The 24,305-nt window shown below is 40.2% G+C and overlaps 1 protein-coding gene across 5 annotated transcripts in view; it reads left to right on the forward strand.

Moving 5' to 3' along the window:
- LOC127646861 (FH1/FH2 domain-containing protein 1-like) overlaps positions 1–24,305 on the forward strand; it is a 79,245-nt gene that overhangs the window by 7,114 nt on the left and 47,826 nt on the right. For all 5 annotated transcript variants that reach the window (XM_052130793.1, XM_052130802.1, XM_052130810.1 and 2 more), the window contains exon 3: positions 4,692–4,756. In XM_052130793.1, the coding sequence (XP_051986753.1) occupies positions 4,692–4,756 (65 nt within the window). The remainder of the gene's footprint in view (positions 1–4,691; positions 4,757–24,305) is intronic.

The raw sequence follows: 24,305 nt of genomic DNA on the forward strand, positions 1-24,305 counted from the left end.
CCGCCGCAGACCGCCGCCCCCCTGCGGGCCTCGGCCTAAGATTGCGCTGAAACCTGAGCAACCGAAGTTCTCCTAGCTTTGTTAAGGAAACGATGGCTCAGTCCCGCCGCGGCCGAACCACCGTCAAAGCTTCGCCCCCTGTCAGTCCCCTTCTCTCAGGCTACTGCAGTGGTGGATTCAGCAGCCAACAAGCCGGTGATACTGCCCGCTTGCCTGCACTCAAATGCCGCTTTCACGGCTGAACAAAAGAAATTTTGTGAAAAGCAATCATGCCTTATGTGTAGAAAATGTGCCCACAATCCAGTGTTCACCCCTACACACAAGCATTACACTTCCCGTGTCCCTATCAGAGCCCACTCACATAAAGCAGGCACAGCCAGCTCGAGTATTAGAGTCAATAAACGCACCCACGAATCCGTCGCGACGCCTCTTCTCTGCCCGCTCTGTCACACGGCCAGCAAACACCTCTCTGTATGTAAGTCCCATGCCCGTGACTATGCTCGCAAGATCACTTCACAGATGTGACTCTTTCCCCATTCACCTCAATCGGAAGTCACTCACAGAACAGCCTGTCCCTGCTGTCTACGAAGCAGTCATGCATAAGCACAGTAAGCGGCCACACATTCTGTTCAGCTCGCTGTGTGCGGCAATCAGGGCTGACTTGGCCATTCACCCTCTAGCTGCTACGCTTCAAAGCGTGGAAAGCTATCCCAGGGATATCCAAATGGGTGTTAAGCACAATAAAACAGGGCTATTTGCTACAGTTCGATCGCCGCCCTCCCGCTTCAGAGCTGCTCGAACTACTGTGAACACGGAAGCAGCCTGCATGCTTCGCTCAGAAATAGCAAACCTTCTGTGCAAAAGGGCCATAGAGAGAGTGCCACCTTCTCTGAGCGAGTCGGGTTTTACAGCCGTTATTTTCTTGTCCCCAAGAAAGACAGTGGCCTCAGACCAATATTAGATCTCAGGGTTTTGAACAAGGTGCTCGCAAAAAGACCGCTCAAAATGCTTACAATCAGGAAACTCCTCGCAGCATGTGCACCAGGGGACTGGTTTATTTCTCTCGATCTGAAAGATGCCTACTTTCAGATTCAGATAAATCCCCGCCACAGGCCATTCTTGAGATTCGCCTCGACGGCCAGGTTTATCAATACACCGCCATTCCGCTCGGCCTGTCTTTAGCACCTCGTACTTTCACGAAGTGCATGGATGCGGCGCCGCACTCCCTGCGGAGTCAGGGCTTGTGAATTCTGAACTATTTGGACGATTGGCTGATTTTGGCACAGTCACATACGGAGCTTCTGTCTCACAGGACAGTTCTCCTCAGTCATCTGAACAGTTTGGGCCTTGCAGTCAATTGGACCAAGAGCTCACTACAGCCCAGTCAGGCAATTTCCTTCCTTGGAATAGAACTAGACTCCATGGCGATGACGGCTGGCTTATCTACACAGCTGCGTCGCCGTGTTCAGCTGACTAGCCGCGTCCTTTCAGATGAACAGCCTCACGCCTCTGAAAAAATTTCAGAGAATGCTAGGTTACATGGCTTCAGCCGCAGCAGTACTTCAGCTGGGCTTACTGTGCATGCGCCGCTTCAGCATTGGCTAAAACCCGCGCCTCACTGGGCTTGGGCCACGGGCCGCCAGCCGATCAGAGTGACTCAGACCTGTATCTCAGCTCTGCAGCCCTGGGCAGTGGCCGAATGGTATCAAAAGCTCCTTCACATAAATTGTCTGGAAATGATAGCGGTCGAGTACGCCGCGGTGCTTCCTCCCGGTCATTCAGGGTCACCACGTCCTGGTCCGTTCAGACAACAGATCTGTGGTATCCTATCTAAACCGTCAGGGCGGTGTCAGATCCAGGAACCTCTTCCATCTGACAAAACGCATACTGAGTTGGTCCCAGCGCATACTGAGTTGGTCCCAGGGCGACGCATGTGCCAGGCCACCTGAACGGCGGCCCAGACAGACTGTCCAGAGACAATATTTCCCCAGGGGAATGGTCCCTGCGCGCTCAAACAGTCCAGAAGTTATGGAGTATATTCGGCAGAGCAGAGATAGACCTCTTTAGCGCCAGAAGAGAACTCTCACTGCCCAGTATTTTTCTCGAAGCTGAGGACGCCGCTGGCCCAGGACTGGCCCAACCGCCCGCTTTACGCCTTCCCTCCCGTCTCGCTATTGCCACAGGTAATGCAGAGGATCAGGGAAATGCGTCACTCGGTGCTCCTCATAGCCCCGCGCTGGGAGAATCAGACATGGTTCCCGGAGCTTACGCGGCTGTCACTGACAGCCCTGTGGCCCCATTCCAGTGAGAGCAGATCTCCTCTCTCAAGCTCGCGGCACGATCTGGCATCCCCACCCAGAGCGCTGGGCGCTGCACACGTGGGTGATCAACAACTACCCGTCACTTTGCCAGAAGGAGTAATAAACACTATCATACACGCTAGAGCCCTTTCCACGAGAAGACTCTATGCGTCCAAATGGTCTGTGTTTTCAAAATGGTGCACTGACAGAGACCTGGACCCACGGACATGTGGGGTGTCGTCGCTGCTCGTGTTTTTACAAGAGCTGCTGGATAAGGGCAGATCCCCATCCACGCTCAAAGTGTACGTGGCAGCCATCGCGGCGTTCGCTGAACCCCTGCACGGCCAGTCACTGGGAAAAAACGAGCTGGTCATCCGCTTCCTCAGGGAGCTAGAAGGATGAACCCCCGCGCTCCATCGGTTCCTATCTGGGATCTTTCCGTAGTTCTCGGCTATGATAGCCCCCTTTCGAACCGCTTCAATCCGTGGATTTGAAATACCTTTCACTCAAAACCGCTTTTCTGACTGCCCTGTCATCAGTTAAACGTGTGGGAGACCTTCACGCTGTCTGTCAGCGCTGCGTGTCTTGAGTTTGGACCAAGTGACTCCAAGGTCATTTTAAAGCCTAGACACGGCTCCTTTCAGAGCACAAATCATTTCCCTATCGGCGCTGCCAGCATCCGATAGTGAACGCGACGCCAATCTCCTTTGCCCAGTCAGAGCACTGAGATTGTATACTGCGCGCCTCGCCTCTTTCACACGCTCTGAGCAGCTTTCGCTTCGCTCGAGGGCGCACCAAGGGTTTTGCCGCCGAAACAGACACTGTCTAGATGGATAGTGGACGCTATTGCTGCCGCGTACGACGCCAAAAGACCTACCATGCCCGTTAGGGCATTAGGGCTCACTCCACTAGAGGCATGGCCTCCTCGTGGGCATGGTCCAGCTGGATTTCCATTCACAACGTATGTGTGGCAGCGGGCTGGGCTTCCCTCCACCTTTGTCAGATTTTACAATCTGGAAGTGCCCGCCCTGCAGGCTAAAACTACTAGCGGTTTAATACGCTACAGCTCCCCTGGTGAGCTGCACTGATGGGACACATTCCACACAGACCGGCACCGCCGCTCTGTCTTTTCCTTCCCACTATGTGCTTATGTATTACACACACACTGGCCCGCACTCTTGCCGGCCAAATATTATTCTCCCACTCACAAGGGCTCCCCCGGGTCCCCCCACCCCCGGGGCTCATGCAGTGGATGCTTGACGCGCACGGCGTTGACAGTGGGTTCCCGTAGCGTAAGCTAGCTTACGCAATACGAGAGAACCTCTTGTAAGAGAACGAATCGGTTACTTAACGTAACCTCGGTTCTCTCTAGAAGAGGGAACGAGTATTGCGTAGCTGGCCGTGCTTCAGCGCCACTGGCGATTTTCGCTTCATTCAATGAAAACCAGGGTTCCAGCCTACTGAACTTACGCTTATATGCACTCTAGCCACGCCCATTTTGGCGGGCTTTGATGCAGTGACGGCGCTGGCGCTCGTCATTGGACGCAAGTTCACTCAAGTTCGTCTATAGGCTGCAGCAGTTGCCGCAGAGCAACCTATGAGCTCGCTAGCTAGCCCGCTCAAGGTATGCAGTTGCTGCACTGCGTTGACAATGGATACAAAATTAAGGATAATTTTTTGGCTTCAATATCTCAGAAAAGATGAATCTTTCCCGTAGCGTAAGCTAGCTTACACAATACTCGTTCCCTCTTCTAGAGAGAACCGAGGTTACGTTAAGTAACCGATTCGTTCCACATTGACACTAGAATTGCCAGCAGGAAACACATAATTTGAAACAGCACTTGGAAAGCAGAAGACACAATTTGTGTGTGTGCACATTTGAATGTCTTTGTGACTGGGTGTGTCAAACACAGGACATCTTGAAGAAAATGTAAGCCTTGGAATGGTCCATTTCTATCCGCGAAGAGTCTTTGTGCATAGTGCATAGTTTCCATGTCTGTTTACTCTCTCTTTCCATACCTTAATCCTGACTGACCTCTATATTCCTACCCATATACGCTCGCTCTTTCTCTGACTTTGTCTCCAGTCTGTCTTGAGTGTATGAGTCTGTTGCTGGCATAATGACACAATCATGCTATTCTTTAAAGCGATAGTTCACTGAAAAATGAAATCGGTGATCATTTACCTTCCCTCATGTTGGTCCAAACTTGTATGACTTTATTAACTCTGTGGAACTCAAAAGTAGTTGCGTGTGTGTGTGTGTGTGTGTGTGTGTGTGTGTGTGTGTGTGTGTGTGTGTGTGTGTGTGTGAATCAAGTTAATGCATAACTTGCTGATAACACCAAATTTGCCAAATGATTGTCTAAATTGTAATATTTCTTGTGTCTACAGCAAAGGCAAAAAGCCCATCCTGATTCTTCGTACCCAGCTCTCCGTAAGGGTCCATTCCATCCTAGGTAAGTTCTGTATAGCATCATAATGCATTATGATGTGGATGTAACTAAAACACGCTTTTTCTTCAGAGCCAAACATTTAATATTGGGGTGGGGGGCGAGGGGAAACGAACCCTTGCTGCATGGTTTGAACTGCAAAGGATGAATGTCTTGAAAGGAATGCAAGAACAAGAGGTGGCAGTGAGATGTCCCTGACTGCTGCCCACAACCAGGAGATCTTATGGGATTAATGGGGCAAAACATCTGTGATCGGTGGTTCCTGGCTGATGACCAGGTAGCTGGACGACTAAAGGCACTGGAAGAGGTGCGGCAGGCAATAATGCCCAACAGGTTTAGATGGCTAACTGTGCATCTGATTCCTGCTGTGGGAGATTATGGAGCAGATCTGATGATTGCATGCTCTTTTCATAAGCTGTACTGCTGAGTTGGTGAGAATTTACACTCTGGCTTTTGAGTTTGAGTTTGTATTGGAGAAGGAAAAAATGGCCCACATTTTCAAAAAATGCTGAAATGATATTATCCTTTTTTTGGGATTTTCCATTGAATTTGATCCTCATAAACATTAGTGACGACTTCGGATTCAGCTAGCGTCTGGTTGTAAAATGGATATGTTATAGTAATGAACATAAGTGCACCCTACTTAAAGGAACAGTTCACTCACAAATTATAATTCTCTCTTCATTTACTCTCCCTTATGCCATCTCGAACTCTAATGAATTTCTTTCTTTCTTTCGTGGAATGCAAACTAAGATATTTGAAAGGTTACAGACAATGTGTTTATGGCAAAACAATGCAAGTCAATGGGGTCCAAAACATTCAATCTCCAAAAAGGAAATAAAGGCAGCATAAATGTAATCCATGCGACCATGGTTTAATCCATGTCTTCTGAAGTGATATGATCAGTTTTGAGTGAGAAGCAGACCAAAATGTAACTCCATTTCACTATAAATCTTGACGACATCTTGACGCGTTCACGAGATAAGCTTGTTCACACTTGATGTGCAAGCATGGAGCAAAATCCGAAATTGATCATATTGCTTCAGAAGACATGGATTAAACCACTGGAGTCATATGGATTACCTTTATGCTGCCTTTTTTTCAATTTAGAGGCTTGAACATTTTAAACCCATTGACTTGCATTGACTTTTATTGCATGTCATCCATCATGTATTCTTAAATATAAAAAAACATTGCGTTCCGCAGAAGAAAGAATGTTTTACGACGTTGAGATGCCAAAGGGTGAGTAAATGATGAGAGATTGTCATTTTTGGGAGAACTATGCCTTTAAATTCAACTATAATTGGTTTATCAGTCAGTGGTAAGGAAAAACTGATCGCCATTTTTGTTTTGTCGTTATCCTAAAAGTCTAAACTTTTGTATATGATTCAAGTTGTTTTGTTGTTGTATGAGAGGAGTTGTTAACTTGTGTAAGCTAGTTCTCCTCTCATTAAAGATGCTATAATCCTTTTTCATTAGTATTATATATAAGACTAACAGTGTAGAAACCTGAAACCGGGACTGTGTGTATGTATTTGTGTATGAGAGATTTTAAATATCCTACAGATGAACACCTGTCTCTCCTCTATAGTATTTGTAATTGTCTGTGTTTTCGTTTTTCCAGATGGGAAATGTGTTTGAATGGATGCAGGGTTGTGAGTGTGATATTGTCTGTGTGTGAATGTAAGTGTCACACAAAGAGAGTTACATACCTCAGAACAGGAACTGTTTGCTGTTCTACACACTCAACACATTTACCTGGCTCAGGTATGCTGTTTGTAATACAGTGAATCTGTGAAATTGCCTCCCATAGTCATTCACAGTAGACAAGGATTTCTTTCCTACACAGAAAGTAAAACTGTCTGGTAACACTTGTAATGTTGAGTCCTAATCGCTTGTAATTGTGTTGTCGAGAATGTGTTATGGAATGTTGAGGAATTTGGTTGTTGAGGAAGTTGATTTGCGTTTCCGGGTGCAGTAAGTGTTTTGCTTTGCAAACCCAAGATGTTACCCTCTCCGTGTTGTATTGACAACTTGAAATTAGTCTTGGCTGTGTACTTTTTATTTAACTTAAAAAAAAAAGATTCTACCTTTTTATTTAACCAGTCTTTTAAGTCATTTAAGAACAAGATTGTTATTTACAGAAATGGCCTGGTGAAAAACATGAATCCATCCATTCCAATCTCCTGCAGAGCCATTGTAGCTTCTGGCATGCTTTGAATATGACTAATTGAGTCAAACTGTGCTCTCACTTCCACTCATTTGTTACAAACATAGAGTGCAGGCTTTGTTCCAGTGCTCGATGTGAATGCAGTCACATGACTCTGATTCTCAAACATGGGCCGCCAGCACACTGTTGATGCTGTCAGCGCCAGCTGGCCCAGACATTCAGATACAAGTAAATATAATGGCTGTTTTTTTACTGAGATCCAGCATAGAAAAGAAGTCATTATCATCTGCCATGGATGTTTATTAATAGCTTATTTCTTTTGGAACTGGAAAGGGCTTGCCACTTGGCTTGTAACCGTGTCTAGAGGAATGGGAAATTTTACATCATAGTTGTTATATATTCCAAGTAATTCTTAAACTTTTACTAAAACAATACATACAACTGTTGATTATCATAAATCTGGTTCTTTCTACAGTGTAACTGAAATGAACTTCTAGCTGAATCACAACTTGCTTTTTCCACTCTTACATCATGCACATATTTTTGGGGGGTTTGAGATGGACTTGTTTTTAGGGGGTTTTGTGAGGCTGTGTTTCTCATACTGCACCTGATCATCTGCATGCTCTGTTTGTGTATGGGAACACCATGTTCCACTCCATTGAACTATCAAGTGTGTCCTTTGCTCCCTGGTGCAGTCATAATTAGAAGTCATAATTAATATAACTGAATAAATCTGCTGAGTTACTTCTTGAGTGTCTGTTTGGAACAGTGTTTTTTTGCATAAACTAAATGTAAACATTTTTGCAATTTGAATAAAAAATGCAAGCTATGTAACATTGGAAAAACTGTAAATATTGTAATGGCTACAGTTATGAATGGTTTGATGTAGCTTTCTTTTCAATATCAGATGTGTCACCGAGGAGAATGAAGGACAGTCTCTGCAAGTCTACACACAACCTCTGATACAGTATCTGTGTATTAGGACAGAGCCAAAGGGCTTGACAGTAGTTATTGTTGGGTGCCAGACAGACTTTGCATGCACTGCTAACTGCATATCCCATTTTATGTAATTTACTAGTGTTTATGTGAGTTCAATGTAAAATGTTGTACTGTGTCAGCTATTTCTTACTGTTAAGTCTGTGTCATTGAAAATATATTTTTGCAGAATGTTTTGTAGTCTTCATCTGAATGTCATACTTTTAAGTCTTCATTCCATTTAGCTATAGGCACTGGTATTATATTATCTTGGGATTGTAGTAACCTATTGTGGCAGTGGGGGCGCGGTCAAGGGTCTGTCCAGATAGAGAAAACTGTAAGGGTGCGTGCACCTGAGCTAGATTGTTTAACACCTGTGTCTAATTCCAGTGAGCATGGGGAGAGCGGCATATAAGCAACCACACAGCAGAGTAGAGAGAGAGACTGGCACAAGGAAGGCCACGGTGCTTCTGAAGCTGTTGCATTTAATCTATTGTGTTTGTGAAACCGATGTGTTAAAGTCACTATGTGCCTGTGAAGCTGATGAGTTTGTGAAGTTGTAAAGCACTGAAGTGGCTGATTCAAATTCTTACCTGAGCTTGGAAAACCCGCTTCCCTGTGTTCTCCTTCCCTTCTGCTGTAAAGTGTTACACTTGTATACTTAAGTATGTCAGTGGGTTTAAGTTGATGTATTGTTTGGTTAAAAAGTGGGATATGGCAAGAGATGTTATTAATCAATTTTTTTATCTGGATGTACTGAAAGTAATAGTTGGCAGGGATGTTTGTATGTGTTCTGTATCTGGTCGAAGGTCATGAGCATGCCATTTTCAAAAAGATGTCTCGGGCTGGTTATGCCATTCTCCTTTCATCCAATGAACAGGAATGGTTTATTACCAACGCAAAAACTAGGGTTATTCCAAATAGGCTTTAAAGAGGATGGAGATGTGACGTATTAGTATTGGCAGCCCTTAAATACAAAAACGAAAATAAAAATATACTGACTAAACTACAAAACAAATAAATAAATCTGAAACTGAAGATTCAAATAGAAATAAAAGAAAATTGTATTACACTAACCAAGACTAAATTAAAAAGTGAAATCCATAATAACCCTGGTGTGGAAAGAGTAAAATTGTGTAAAATTGGCATCCGATCAATTCCTCACTACGTGTCCAGAATATTACCTAATGGTTTCTCAATCGATAAATCCAGACACTTTAAAGACCAATGTCAGTTATACTCATATAGGCCAATAGCAATATCTAATATACACACTTGTCCTGAATGTCAAAGTGATTCTACTTGTATCTACATACTGTTAAATAATGTTAAAACATCAGCTGTAAACATAATTGTTAATGTTGCCTATGATAAGCTACCCCAACCTCTGATGCCAGTTTTTTTTTAACATGTACTATCAGTAAAAAACTAAAGCCTTTATCTCCTTCTGTTTTCCTGTTGGTGAAAGACACTACATCCTCTCTAATAGCATGAATGCATGACTTGAAAAAAATTAGAGGTTTTTAATGCAGGAATTTAGGTTTGTGTTTGGAAATTGCAGTTCAGTTTAAGGGTCAGGTTCAATAAATTTGTTTCGAACAAAACAATTTGATTCCTCATATCCGGCATCGTATCAAAGGGCTTTGTTTTTCCTGTCTACAAAAACAGCACAAAGCTTTCCTTGGAGCCCTGAATTGACTTGTAAGTCATTAGTTGTCAAAGTTATGCATGGGTGGAAGTGATTTAAACTGCTGTGTACTCTGCAAATATTGGTGTTCTTGTATACGTACTATACTCTAAAAATGCATAACTAAAGCAGGAATGACAAAAAATACAAATAAAAAAAACCTAATCACATCACATTAAAGCATGTGATGTTGTCAGTACAGCTTGGACAAACTGACTTGTTTTGAATTTAGATGTCTGTTTAAATGTCATAACATTTCTATCAATTTAAATGACTGAAACCTTTAGTACTGAGTAAGTCTAGAAAAGCACAGTGGACATTTTTATAAATGTGTTTCCAAAGTAATTCTCTCTATAAGGAATGGTATCATTTAAATTGCCCAACAGGAAATGCCTTGCCGCAGATAGGTCATCCCTAAGGCCTCATGCTTCTTTTTCTCACTCACTGTTTATGTGAGGCTGGTCAGAAGCACACACAGTTAAAACTGAAGCAGAAAATCTCAACCACCCATCCAACTTTCATTAACACTATTTCCCTAACACCGTTCTCAACCGTCCCTCCCTCACACAGACATGTGAAGATGACCTACAGGTTGAAGTTTTCATAGTCAAATAAACATTTTATGTAATGACTTTATTTATATGTAAGCTGTATTTCTAATTTACAATTGTACCACATTGTACCAGAACAGAACCAGTGATTGTTTTCTGTTTGATAACATTCTGCACATTGTTAACCATCAATGTGTTGCATATTTTCATATCTCTTCTGCCATCTACAGCTTAAATATTATACCCTCCCTTGCTCACAGAAGATGAACAGCGATTTCTGGATCTAACTAAGCCTCTTGTCTATATGCCAAAGCTAAACTCTTTAAGCCCTTCTCTGATTCCTGTATGTTTCCTGCTTGTGTTCAGGCTTGTTGAATCTCTCATTGCACAATGCAAGATGAAATGCTCTGTAAGACAAGTTATTGTGTGATAATCTAGGGCCTTAATGCATTCCATTGACATTTACTCCAAATGCCATGTTTTTGCTTTCCATTGAATGTCAATGTGTATGTTGTGAGAATTAACTCGGCCTTAGCTGATCAGGAAAAAATATCCTGTTAGTCTTACAGGGATGGATCACCAAAAATGAAAATTCTCTCATTGTTTACTCACTCTCATGCCATCCCAGATATGTATGACTGACTTTCTTCAGTAGAACACAAACAAAGATTTTTAGAAGATTATCTTAGTTCTGTAGGTCCATCCAATGCAAGAGGATGGCAATCAGCACTTTAAAGATTCAAAAAGCACAGACAGTCATAGAAAAAGTAATCTATTCAACTCCAGTGGTTAAATTGATGTCTTCTAAAGCGATAGGATTGCTTTGGGTGAGAAACAGATCAATATTGAAATCCTTACTTAAGTTCTTAAGAACCAACCCTTTAAGGCTAATATTCAGTGATGTACTTCAATGTAACCAGAGTGCTTGGAGTGCAGATTTCAAAAGTGCAGACCTGTAAGCTTATTGTGGGTGCACAGCATCCAACAGTTTTTTTTCTGCAACAGTTTATTAAAAAATAAATTTTCTGTCAGACACCCCAACATAAAGAGTCCACAACAGACTCCATAAACATACTCGTCTTTAATCTGTCCAAAACACCTCACAGAAAAAACTGTGAACTATGCATAACAATAATTCTTAATAGGTTGCGAACAGCAGACGATTTGAAGTCTGATAATGACGAAAATTCAAATGCATTGTTGAATGATGTGAATTTGTACACAAGCAATACTTTAAATAATGAGGATGATTAATGGCACTGCTTCTCAAAGTTTACATGCTGATAGTAACTACACTCAAATGCATTTTGGAGTTTGTGTGTAAGCCCCAGTTTCACATGAATTGAAAGCTCATGTTCAGTACACGACACCTGGACAAGCACCATGTGGACACCATCTGTAACCATAGCAACAGGTGCTCTAACCACCAAGGCACAAGCACTGAAATAGGCTTACACTGAAAAACTATATAAAAAAATATACAAAATTATATATTTTATATTTTATCCTGGTGTAAATAAATAAAATTTTAACCATAGATTCTAGATTCTTGCGGTTAAATTAAATGTGATTTTTTTTTTTTTTTTTATCACAGTTAATAGGTAAACCATAAACCTCCCTAATGGTGATTGAGAGTGTCAGTCTCTAACATTTTTTCTTGCCTCCCCTATTGTGTTCCGCAGAAGAAATTCATAAGGGTTTGGAGCAACATGAGAGTGAGTAAATGCTCTTCTGGGCATAGCTGCTAATGTTTGGTCCACAGGGACAAGGGTGGTTTAGCAGGGCCCAGGCATCCAACTGGAGCCTATTTATAAAGATTTTGTTGTATAGAGACGTAGTGCTGTATATGCCGGTAAGTACTCTGTGCTCCACATTCAATTTTATAAAAAAAAATATAATAATAATATATCTTCAGTCTCTTTCTGATCAAGAGCTAATGACAATACACTCTGTGATACCTAAGATTGCAAAATCCTAGAAGATTTTTTCCACAGTGCTGCAAATCCAGTTTTAGCTGAGCATCTCATTTCTCTTTCTTCTCTCGTTTTCTCTCTCTATTCCTATGTCATGTATGCATTTATTTGCTCTTGATCTCTCTGTGACACTGAGCATCTTTTCATGCCCTGTATTCCTCATCCACCTGACAGAGTCTATCTTAAGCATCACACTCACTGCTGAACCATTTCTCGTCCCTGTGTTGGCTTCTCTCTAGGGACTCCTTGTACACTTGGATCACAGGCTTTCATAACTAAAGGTCTTCCATAATGACAAGCTGCTTGTGTCATCGTCTACTGTGAGTCATTAGCCCAGGATATCCTCTATGTGACATGAATCAGTGTTTCAGTCTGTGTTTGTGTGCATTTGTCTAAGGCTATTTTCAGACTGCAGGCAAATCAGATTTGATCTTAAATCGGATCTTTTCAGGCAGACTGTCCGCACTATTAATTGCAAGTGATCAAATCAGATTTGCTCTTTCAGACATAACCAACCTATTTGCATGGGTTGCTTTGGTAAAGACGTAGGCGTACCCATGTGACGATGCTTTCAAAACAGATGCCAGAAAAATGGAGGTGCATCATCTCACTCTCGCAGAATTCCTCCGTCGCACAAGAACATCTCAAAGACGGAGGACACTGGTAAATATTGTGATATTCCATTATGAAGGAGGAGGCAATGTAGGTTTCTTGATTAACAATATTTAGTTTTTAGCCAAACATTTTATGCACAAATGTAGATTTTTGAAATCTCTAATTCTCTGCTTTTGATGTCTAAATGTACACGGGCTTGCATGCAATACTTCCTCACACTGGATAAGCCAGTATGAACGCTGGTAAAGATGTTTACATGACACACAAAATCGAGGAAATGGGCAAAAATCTCCTCGCGTTGATTGGCTTTTGCTAAAACAGCTTTCCTTTATTGGTAAAAGGACATAAACTGTTTAAGACGTTTAAATTACCTTAGGCCTACACTTTGTCGGCCTATAGGCCAAAAGCATAAACTGTGTAGGATCGTGCATTTAAGCTTGTTTATTGTGTATAATTCACAGTCTTATAGATTCAAAAAAATTTAGAAGTTTAGATGCCAGAAATAAAGCAACATAGAGCCAGGGCCGCAGCAAGGTAATCTGGGCCCCCTTACTGTATATTGCTCTGGGACCCTTTCCTATTAGAAAATACAGTTTATTTGTTGTGGGGCCCCCTGGATCTTTGGGCCCCTAGAATCGTTACCACCCTTCACCCCACTAGCTACAGCCCTGCATAGAACCTTCAAGCAAATCTTGAAGTTATGCTGAAAACATGTAATATCAAGCTCCTAAAATGTTTGAGGTACCCCTTAAGAAATATTTAATAACCAAATGTTGTTCCTGTAAATAGTTTGTCTATTCTGTTCGTATGAAAGGTTTTCAAAACATTTAGCTAAATTTACACTCAATTTGTACTGAGTAGCAAGTTCGCAGGGATAAATTTTTTTTTGTACTGTTCTTTCTTTTGTTTTCTATTTGCATAGGGTGCCAGGCACACTTGGCTGTTGTCGCTAGCTCAGTAATGAGGTCAATCTTTATCACCAAATTAATGAATATCACCAAATTAATGAATTGGCTGCAGTGACTATTTTTTTCATGCTGTGGTACTCTTGGCTCAACATTACAGGCTGCCTTTTGACTGATGATTTTAAAGAGATGAGAAGAACATTATGGACCCAGAAATGCTTGGGCTGTAATTTCCCCCCAGCCAGACCTCATTAAACTAATCCAAAATATATATTTGGTAGTGGTTACACTCTTGACCTTCTCACAAGTATGACATTTGAAAAAGCTTTCTTGTGTGCCTATAAGTCTGCTCACACCTGGCCTCAGTTTGAAGTCATTAAATACTATGTTATGCCAGCGTGTCAGCTGTGGGTTCTATGGGCTTGTGTGTTGTTACTCTAAGGAACATAGGCCATGCTCCCTTCTGCAGTAAGTGGGGTTAGAAGTCCCTGAAGGCAGTGAGTGATAGAGATCTGTTCATGCATACCAGAGTAAACTTAAGTAGAGACAGATACCCAACAACAGCAAAGATAGTAGGGCACAAAATACTTCTTGCAGTGCTTGAAGCTTAACACACCATCTTGATAATGTTATGGAGAAGAAAGCAGCATAAAAAGACCTATTCATTATGCATGCTGCTCCATTTAATCATGCATTATCTACATTATTCTGTCTTGTAGCACTGGCCAGTGCTCTCTTTGACCCTATTTCCACTTGTTATTAAGGTGTGTCACTGGTGATCTGATCATATGTGTTCAGGTGAGACACTTATACCTGGCCATTTAAATGCGCCTTCTGTGATCACTTGTAATCGGATTTGGAGGGGAGGGACTCCGTTTCATAAATCAATCACTATGTCAGTGTGTTCCTGCAAGATAATAAACCACAACAATGTCAGAAAAGAAAATGGTGTGCTAGTTCTCCCTGATGCAGCTGAAATTTAATCTAAGGACAAAATACAAGTTTCGAGCAGAATTGTCAGTTATCTAGTGGATTCGTTGAATTAATCTGAGCTGCAGATGTTCGTGCTTCTCTTAAGTGTCCCTGCATGTTTATATCAAACACACTGAAGAAGATCTGTGAAGTTCTCACACTTGTGTACAGTATATAGCAGCTTTTTCAAATTGGATTTTTTTTCCATTTTAAAGCTCCTCGTAACTGGCAAAGTTTAAAGGCTTGGGGTTGTGGTTTGAAATGAGGTGGCTGGGAGAGTGCAGGGTTCCCACTTGTCTGTGTGACGCCCCCATAAGATGCCATCCCAGGATGGAGTAGCGCTTACACCTGAAATGTGATGCGTTCACATGTGTTTTTGACCACATATGTTCGTGTTTTCCGATCACAAAATGTTTTAGACCCCTTTTATACCTGTATTTATTGCTGACCACATGTGATCCAATCACCAAAACCGCGTCTATATACCCGGTGGAAATGTGGTCTCTAATCTCTTAAAGGTATAGATAACCCAAAAATATTAATTCTGTCATCATTTACTTACGCTTATCCATCAAAAGGAGATGTAAGGCTGAATGTTAGTCTCAATCCCCGTTCACTTATAGAAAAATACTCTGCACTCTTAAAAAAAAAAAATGTATAATTGTTATATGGGTTTGGAACAACATAGAGTTAATGATGACAGCAATTAAATTTTTGGGTCTACTATTCTGGTTCGGTACAAGTTCAATCGACAGCATTTGTGGCATATTATCAAGTTCAATCGACAGCATTTGTGGCATATTATCAAGTTCAATCGACAGCATTTGTGGCATATTATCAAGTTCAATCGACAGCATTTGTGGCATATTGTCAAATTCAATCGACAGCATTTGTATCCAGTTTTACAACATTGTTGCCATGATGTGACGCCATCAAAACTGTAACCATAAAGCAAGCATAAAAATGACATTTTACAGCTTAAATAATACATCAAAAGAAATCAATTCTGTGGCAGGGCGGGGCTGGGTCGTGATCCTACACACCCTGTCCCGTATTAGGCTAATTATGCCTCCGTGAGGAATAAGGGCTGACTGCAGAGGATCGTGCGGGAGAGAGAGATCGTTAGCGGACATGTCCATCATGTGTGTGTTTGTGTCTTCTTTTAAGTTTATCATTAAACTATTATTTATATTGAAAAGCCGGTTCTCGCCGCCTCCTCCTCATTGATCACGTTACAATTACGTTTTAACTGAGAAATTTTTGTCATAATTAATGGAAGTGCTTTTATAAAATTATAAGCTTCACATTTCTATCTTTTCAGCCCTCCAAGAATATATCCCATTCACTTCCATTTTAAGTGCCTCACTGTAACCTCGATTTTAGTCTTAATATTAGAAATTTAAGTTGGCCTGGAGTAAATGCCTCATGTGGGTCTGAGCTGAATTTGCTTTTGTTGTCCTTTCTTGGTGATCATGCTCTCATATTTGCCACCAATGTCTTTGAATGGCTGAAAATGGCCATGGTCCTCTAGATTCTCTGAATAACTTAGATAAACCATTCTGGCAACTTGCTGCTCAGCGCATGCTTTCTGTTGATGCAGATCCCAGTGTTGTTCTCTTGTGCCCTTACAAGGGTGTATAGAATCTTTAAATGAACTGCCATCAGGTAACCACAAGCAGAACCTGACCTATAAAATGTCTAACCTACGACCTTTTGTTGTTGCTCTGCTAAAAGCAACCCCTAGTTTAGAGAGCCCTATTGGTGTTGCACAGGCTCAGTAAACTCCTCACAGGAAACCTCTGCTCCTGTCTCTTCAGTGTTTCTGAGTCTCTTATGTGTTTGTGGTACTTCTGTCCATGTGGACAGCAAGAGTTTGTTTGGTTAACAGCAGGGAGGAGAAATACCTGAGGATGGCATGTGTGAACAGAGTGCTTCTGTACAGCTATTGTTTTGACTAAGTGTTAACCTTTGACATGCACTAGGGTGTAAGCTTTTTCCAGATGCATGTTTTTTTTCTCTTCTGCATAACACAAACAAAGATTTTTAGAAGATTATTTCAGCTCTGTAGGTCCATACAATGTAAGTGAATGGTGACCAAAACCTGGAAGCTCAAAAAAGCACATAATGGCAGCATAAAAGTAATCCATATGATTCCAGTGGTTAAATCCATGTCTTCAGAAGTGATGTGATATGTGTGGTTGAGAAACAGATCAATATTTAAGTCCTTTTTTAACATCAATCTCCACATTCACATTCTTCTTCTTTTGTCTTAGGTGACTCACGTTCTTTGTGCATATCAAAGGACAGGGATAAGAATTTATAGTAAAAAAGGACTTCAATATTAATCTGTTTCTCACCCACATCTATTGTATCACTTCTGAAGACATATGGATTACATTTATGCCGCCTTTGTGCTTTTTGGAGCTTCAAAGTTTGTGTTCAGACATTTTAGTGGGACAAATTTGAATAGGCTACTCTCTTACAACCCAAGCTTCAAGAAAACGGAGTAAGAGATTGCTTTAAAGGCAACATCCTGTTTAAATGCTTACATCATGTTCTGTTCTTACCTCCTTATGGAACCAGAGCAGTATGAGGATCCACAACTCACACATTACACACTCCAGCCTATCAGCTGGGCTTTCAGAGGTTCCGGCCCCAAGAAAACAAACTGGGGATAACTGGGCCAGAAATTTATTTCCATAGTTTGCCAATCTTCCACTGAGACTAACATTGATGTGTTTGGAAAGAAATGTTGTAGTTTATTAGCATCATTCAAAATGTAATGCCTGTAGTAACCTGTTGGAAAACATTTGTTACGCTACATTTTTAGGCTGTAGGCTGTTCTGTGTCTTTTTGTCCTAACAAAATAAATGCCATGCCTAACTTCAAAAGATAATTTGTATTTATATTTACCAAACTAGAATGCCAAAGAAGGCCCTTCAGTGGATGCAAATGTGGTCCATATGACATAGCTATATGAAACACTTCCTGTCTGATTACTTTTCTGGGCCAAGTCTAGAGAGCAACAACACTAGCATACAAATTTTGAAGTCACTGATGCTACTCAGGTGGAATTCATTGACTTTATTTGTCTGCCAAATTTCAGAATGACAAATTGAGGTTTTCCTCCATGTTTACACTGAAAGCAATTGACACACTGGGATACATTGGATACATAGGAGAATTAAAATTTTTGGGTGAACTATTCCTTTAAGGCATGTAGCATCGTTTCAAACCACTTTGAAGGCATAAATCCTTCCAAGTTCAACTGAGGGTAAGCCAGTGAAAATACAATTATTTAAGGTGTTTACATAACCTTACACATCAGCTTATTTAGCACAATCTGTCTTAGATACCACAGGTAAACACACTCCTGCAGTCAGCGTTTGCTGACTAGTCAAGCCATTTTTATTTGTATAGCACTTTTTACAGCACACGTTTCAAAGCAGCTTTACAAGAAATCATGCATTAAACATTTTTTTATTTAAAATTAAACTGTAATGTTATAAAGTTTTGGAGTCATCATTGTGTAGTTTGATTTAAATATGTTATTAAATAATTGTATTTATTACCCCATTGAGCAAGCTGAAGGCGACTGTGGCAAGGAACACAACTCCATAAGATGTTGGTTAATGGGAGAAAAATAACCTTGGGAGAAACCAGACTCACTGTGGGGGCCAGTTCCCCGCTGGCTAACATTATGAATATAATGCCAATATTACTTATGTATAGTTAAAGTCATGGTTTAAAATGATTAAACTAAGTGATAAGGGTTGGTGTTTAAACATCGATTTAGTTTGAACTGTAAGATTAATGACCAATGTCTTTGAAGTTCATCCTGGATTAACTGCAGAAGTTCACATAGATGCAATTGTCCTTGTTAATTGGCTGATGAAGGCTTTTGTTGGTTGTTCAATGTATTCCAGAGTTCAAGAGTGTAGTTCTTTAATAGACAAAGGTAATGCAGGCAGATATCAATGAGCTGCATCGCAGTTCAACCGGCAGGTCATTTCAGTGTGGTTCAGTGGGGTCTATCCCAAGGTAGACCAAGGTTCAGGCAGTGGCATATGACGCATCCGATGTCTTACAGTTGGAGGTGGCATCAGTTCATCCTCTGAAGGCAAACGACTGATGTGATGTCTGGCCAGCACCGGTTGTAGTTTGTCATCATCACTCAGACACATAGTAGTGGAGTCTGATACCAAGCAGGAACGGAGCTTGATCTGGCCGGCTCTGGGAACCTCAGGATTTGAAGAGTTATAGATCATGATCACTGTTTATGGTTCCGGCAGACCTAACTAAAGCAGCCTAATTGTGAGTTGATGGATAAATTAGGTGTATGCCTAGCTAAATAGACTTAAACTGAGTGAGTTTGCCTGCATCCCGAAATGATTAATGAATGCGGTTGTCTGTGCAAAATCCTACCAATGATATTGGTAGGGCTCAAGTGTTTTCAAACTGCTGTGTTCTGAAATTTGTCTGTCTGTTAGTCTTTCTTTGTTTCCATTTCCTTGCCCATAATGGCTTCCTGTGCTGAACCCTTTCATAAGGCGGCACACTTTGTTATGATCTAAGACACAGAGCAAAACAATTTCCACACCACAATACAAGACAACCCATTTATAGTTACTGTTCCTGTATAATTGAAATAGAATCTAAATATTGCAAGTATTGCCTTGTAATATAACTTTGCTTTGCTTTAGAAGCACAGATGTCATGATTTCCTTCTCTAACCAAACACCTCAGTGAGACACATCCACAGCTCCCCCAAGTGGACTCAATTGTAATTGCACAATTTTGTGAGAGAATCAGATGTTAATCAATATATTTCAGCGCTGCTTGTGGCAGGCAAATGCGCAAAGGATAGTTGTTTGGTGATCTGCGAGTAGTTTTTAATACTCGAGTAACTGGTGCATAACAAGTACTCGATTACTTGTGCACATCCCTAATAATTATTGTATATATGTTGCATATTGCTTAATCTTTTTCTTATCTTTTCAGTTATACTTATAAGTACATTTGACCATTTAGTTTAACCCCAGATACACACTGTTGCAGATATCTTGTGCTTTTCTTTATTGAGAGCAGTGTTTGCAGAGACTGAGGAATAGTATGAATAATAATCTCATCCTGTTTGACGTGAAGAATTTGTCACAGTTGCTCTCTAGGACTCTGTGTGTCCTCAAACCTCTCTGTCATATTTGCTTTAATCACTGGCTTACCCTCAGTTAAACTTTGAAGGATTTATGCCTTCAAAGTGGTTTGAAACAATGTTGTGTGCATTAAAAGAGATAGTTCACCCAAAGATGAAAATTCCCATCATTTACTCACACTCATGTCAGCCCAGATTTCACTTTTATTTATTTATAGAGCACAATTAAAACAACATCTGTTGACCAATGTGCTGTACATAATATCGTAAAATATTATAAAACACAGTTCAAATATATCATATAAAAAACAACAACAGGGCATCTTTGGTTAAAAGCTATAGAAAAAGATAAGTTTTAAGCTTTGTGCAGTTGTGGCTTTTCTAATAAAAACAGACAAGCTATTCCAGAATTTAGGTGCCGCTACAGCAAACGCACGGTCACCTCTTAGTTTGAGTCTAGTCCTTGGAACTGTTTATAACCTCTGATTTGAGGATCTCAGAAAGTGTATGACTTTCTTTCTTCTGCAGAACACAAATGAAGATTTTTAAAAGAATATCTCTGCTCTGTAGGTCCTCACAATGCAAGTGAATGGTGACCAGAACTTTTGAGGTCCAAATATCACAAAGGCATCATAAAAGAAATCCATACGACTCCAGTGGTTATATCAATGCCTTCTGAAGCAATCCAATCAGTTTTGGGTGAGAGCAAATCAAAACAATTCCTTTTTCACTGTACAACTTGCCAATTTAATCTCTAGGTTCGATCATGATTTCAGGCTCGATGCATGTGCAGAATGCTAGATGGTGCTACAGGAAGTGTTATCGATCTTGAAATCATGATCGCCAAGAAGACTGCTTTCAAGGTCTATTGTGAAAATGTAATTATATTTTGCTCTGTTCTCACTGAAAGCTGATTGGATTGCTTCAGAAGACATATTGATTAAACCACTGGAGTCGTATGGATATCTTTTATGTTGCATTTATTTGATTTTTAGGAATTCAAGGTTGTAGTCACCATTCACTTGCATTTTATGGACCAACAGAGCTAAAATATTCTTCTAAAAATCTTAATTTGTTATCTGCCGAAGAAAGTCACACACATCTACGATGGCATGTGGGTGAGTAAATGATGACAGGATTTTCATTTTTGGGTGAACTATTCCTTTAAGTCCTATCACAAAAAGGATTTATATTTGTCCTATTTTTTTTTTCTGATGTTTCCCTTTCTGCATTAGCTAATTTAGGCAAAGCTGTTGGCATGCATTGGTTTGCTCATTTATAAATGAGATATTTTATAAAGGAAAAGGGAAAAAAAAGTGTAGCTTGTGAAAGTCCATTCATTTTGGGACTTCCCACAGTATTGTTTTATCTCTTATCATGATGTGATCTAATTGCCCTTACAGTGCTGTTCTTTTATGATAAGGCATGATGACAAGTTACATGATGCCAGAAAAAGCAGGAATAGCATAACAAGTCTCTTAAGCATGTGAAACTAATATATGCCACTTATTCCACCACATTATGCAAGTCTCATTCATCCTGTGAAGGATCTGTGAGGGCAACAGCTGTTTGATTGTTCATGCAATAGGTTTGTTTGGATATAAGCTCTCAGTTCAGCATTTATGTAAATGTTTGTTCTTTTCCAGTAGTTCTCAACAGATCTTTTCTGATAGGGTCACTGCTAGCAGAAAAAACAATGCTAAATGCAATTCAGAAAATACAACTAGTCATGTAATCATACTGTACATAGTTGCAGTCGATTAGCAAAACAAATTGGCTTTTAGTATATTAAAAAAGGGAGGTGAAAATGCTTCCCATATCCTACATACTCTCATGTGAAATTGTCAGGATTCGTACAGCTTTTCTAAATTTGGTTAATTCGTATGATATCGTACGACTGCACTCGTATGAATTTCTACAACTTTTACTGCAGCCATTGAAGTCGCTGGACATCGTTTCCATCGAAAACGCAACAATTACTTGCTTCTGTCACACACAACAGCTTTCTATCATGTTTACACACTCTACTGATTGGTTAAGTTTAGATAAGGGGTTTGGGGAAGGGCATAATATTAATAAGCATGTCCTTGTGACTCCAGCCTGGTCTCCTAAGCAACCAAATTGGTCTGGTTTTTAGGGAGGGTAGAGTCACATGGGGTAACCTCCTCGTGGTCACTATAATGTGGTTCGCTCTCGGGTGCGTGGTGAGTTGTGCGTGGATGCCACGGAGAATAGCGTGAAGCCTCCACACGTGCTAGGTCAAGTCACGTGGTGAGATGCGCGGACTGACGGTCTCCGACTCGGAGGCAACTGAGATTCGTCCTCTGCCACCCGGATTGAGGCGAGTCACTACGCTACCACGAGGACTTGGAACGCATTGGGAATTGGGCATGTCATAATTGGGGAGAAAAATAAAATAGTTCAAAATCAAACAAATTAGCCAACTCTTAAAATATGTATGGATTTTCATAAGACTGGGTTGCCATATGTTTTGTTGACATCAAAGGCTGTGTTCTGTCCAACTCTGTGTGGTGTTTTGCCACAAATTCCTCTGTCAGTTGGTAGAAGCTACCCAAAATAGAAAATCCTTTCTGCTTACTGCCATTAGCCTATACAAATTTCTCCTGTATAGTGTGACTTTAATATTTATTTTATTGTAGAAGTACTTGATCTAAACTGAAAAGTTGGTGCCTGTATGTACTTTGATTAGTTTTTATTTATTTGTTTCTGTTATAGTATGTGTGTGTTTTTATTGTGTAGCTTAACATATGCACTTTACTTTTCACTTAAATCTGCACTTTTAAGTATTTTCCAATTCAATTAAAATAGGCAGATGCAAGATGAAGAGCTTGCATGACATCATCCTCAAACCATAAATGTAAAAGTAAACATGACCACATTGGTCAAACAACACGCATGTGTTGCTGTTTATGCATTTACAAAATTGCCAATTTTCCTGTTCAGCCTCATCTCATGTTATTAATTTAGTATTTTGTTGGGCCAATGCAGTTCATAGTCATACTAATATTACTAAATTAGTTTTGTACAGTAAATAATCTTGGTACTGTAGTGGCTCTCCACTTGATGTTCAATGTAAAATCTGGTCCTGAAGCAAAATCAGTTAAAGCTGATGTAATTTCTGCACCAATAGCTCCACCAATCGGAATTGCAAAAATAAAATGTTTCAAAAAAGCTTTCTAAAGATCATCTCTGCCTGCTGTTAATCAGTCAAAGAGATAGTTACACCCTCAACTCATGCCATTGGTTGAGTAATGTTGGTGGGCAGGGTCTGAACAGGTCACTCTAAACAAACAGAGGAATTGTCATAGTGCCAAAGAGAAAGTGTTTACAGTTTACAAGAAAGTAAACCTCTAAACGGTTTAATTCAGGAAGATTGCTGGTTAGATAATTAGCAAAATAACATTAAACTTAAAACATAACTATTACCCCCAAAATATTTTAAATGTTAATTAGTAACACCCCCAAACAGTCCCCAAAACCTGCACAGACATATATAATGAATTATGCAATGAAAACAGCCAATAACAAGTCCTCAACCATAAACAACAACAGACATAATGGTATATTCCTGGTAAGGCAAATCATTTGATGTAGTTTTACATTGTGATGTCATGAGAACTCGTATGTACTCTTATGTAAAGTTTGGTTCTAGCAAACGTACATTCTCTTACGTTTGCATAGACACGTACAATATTGATGTATTGACAGAATCTAAATGCCATCATTTTACATATTAACACCTATAGAAATGTACAAATGTTTACATGCACTGTTTGGATAGATTAATATCTAGAAATTCATAGAATTAATCAACTAATTACATTTATATATATAATATGACATTTTAATGGTTTCATTCAGTTCTGTGTGATTTCTGCTGCCCTAAACAATGTTTTAAAGGATTACATCACTTTAACCAAGACTAATCTTTAAAATGTTATAAAGAATATAAAATCTTTAATCATTTATTAAACATTTCATTTATATATATATATATATATATATATATATATATATATTTTTGCCTATGGGACAGAAAAGGAGTATTCAGAATATGCCAATAAACTAAATAAACCACAAAAAGCACTCATTTGTTAATAATGATAATCCAAATCTTCTGACTGCTTTCTGTGAAGAACAGACCCAAATTCAAGCCTTTTATTCAACGATGTCCATCTCCATCAGCCTCAGCACCATCGCTCCCGCTGTAACCATCAACCCGTGTTGGTTTAGTTTTCACAATTAAAATACTGCTGCCTCAAGTATTACGACCAGCGGTTTTACGGCAGTGGTCTCGTGACGATGTATATGTTGTAGATGTGACAATGTATATGTTTGACTGAGGTATGACAGCGTTGTTCTGGAGTGCATCAGGAGAAGATTTATAGTGATTCATAATTTAAATTATATTCTTCACATCGCACAATGCTGTTGTATGCCGTCAGGAAGCACAACGGATGAAGCTTGGACTTTGGACTACTGTTGAACTGAATTTTTCTGAATAAATTATTATGATTAAATTGATCTGCCTATT

The sequence above is a fragment of the Xyrauchen texanus genome, chromosome 1, assembly GCF_025860055.1.
Source record: "Xyrauchen texanus isolate HMW12.3.18 chromosome 1, RBS_HiC_50CHRs, whole genome shotgun sequence".
Taxonomy (NCBI): Eukaryota; Metazoa; Chordata; class Actinopteri; order Cypriniformes; family Catostomidae; genus Xyrauchen; species Xyrauchen texanus.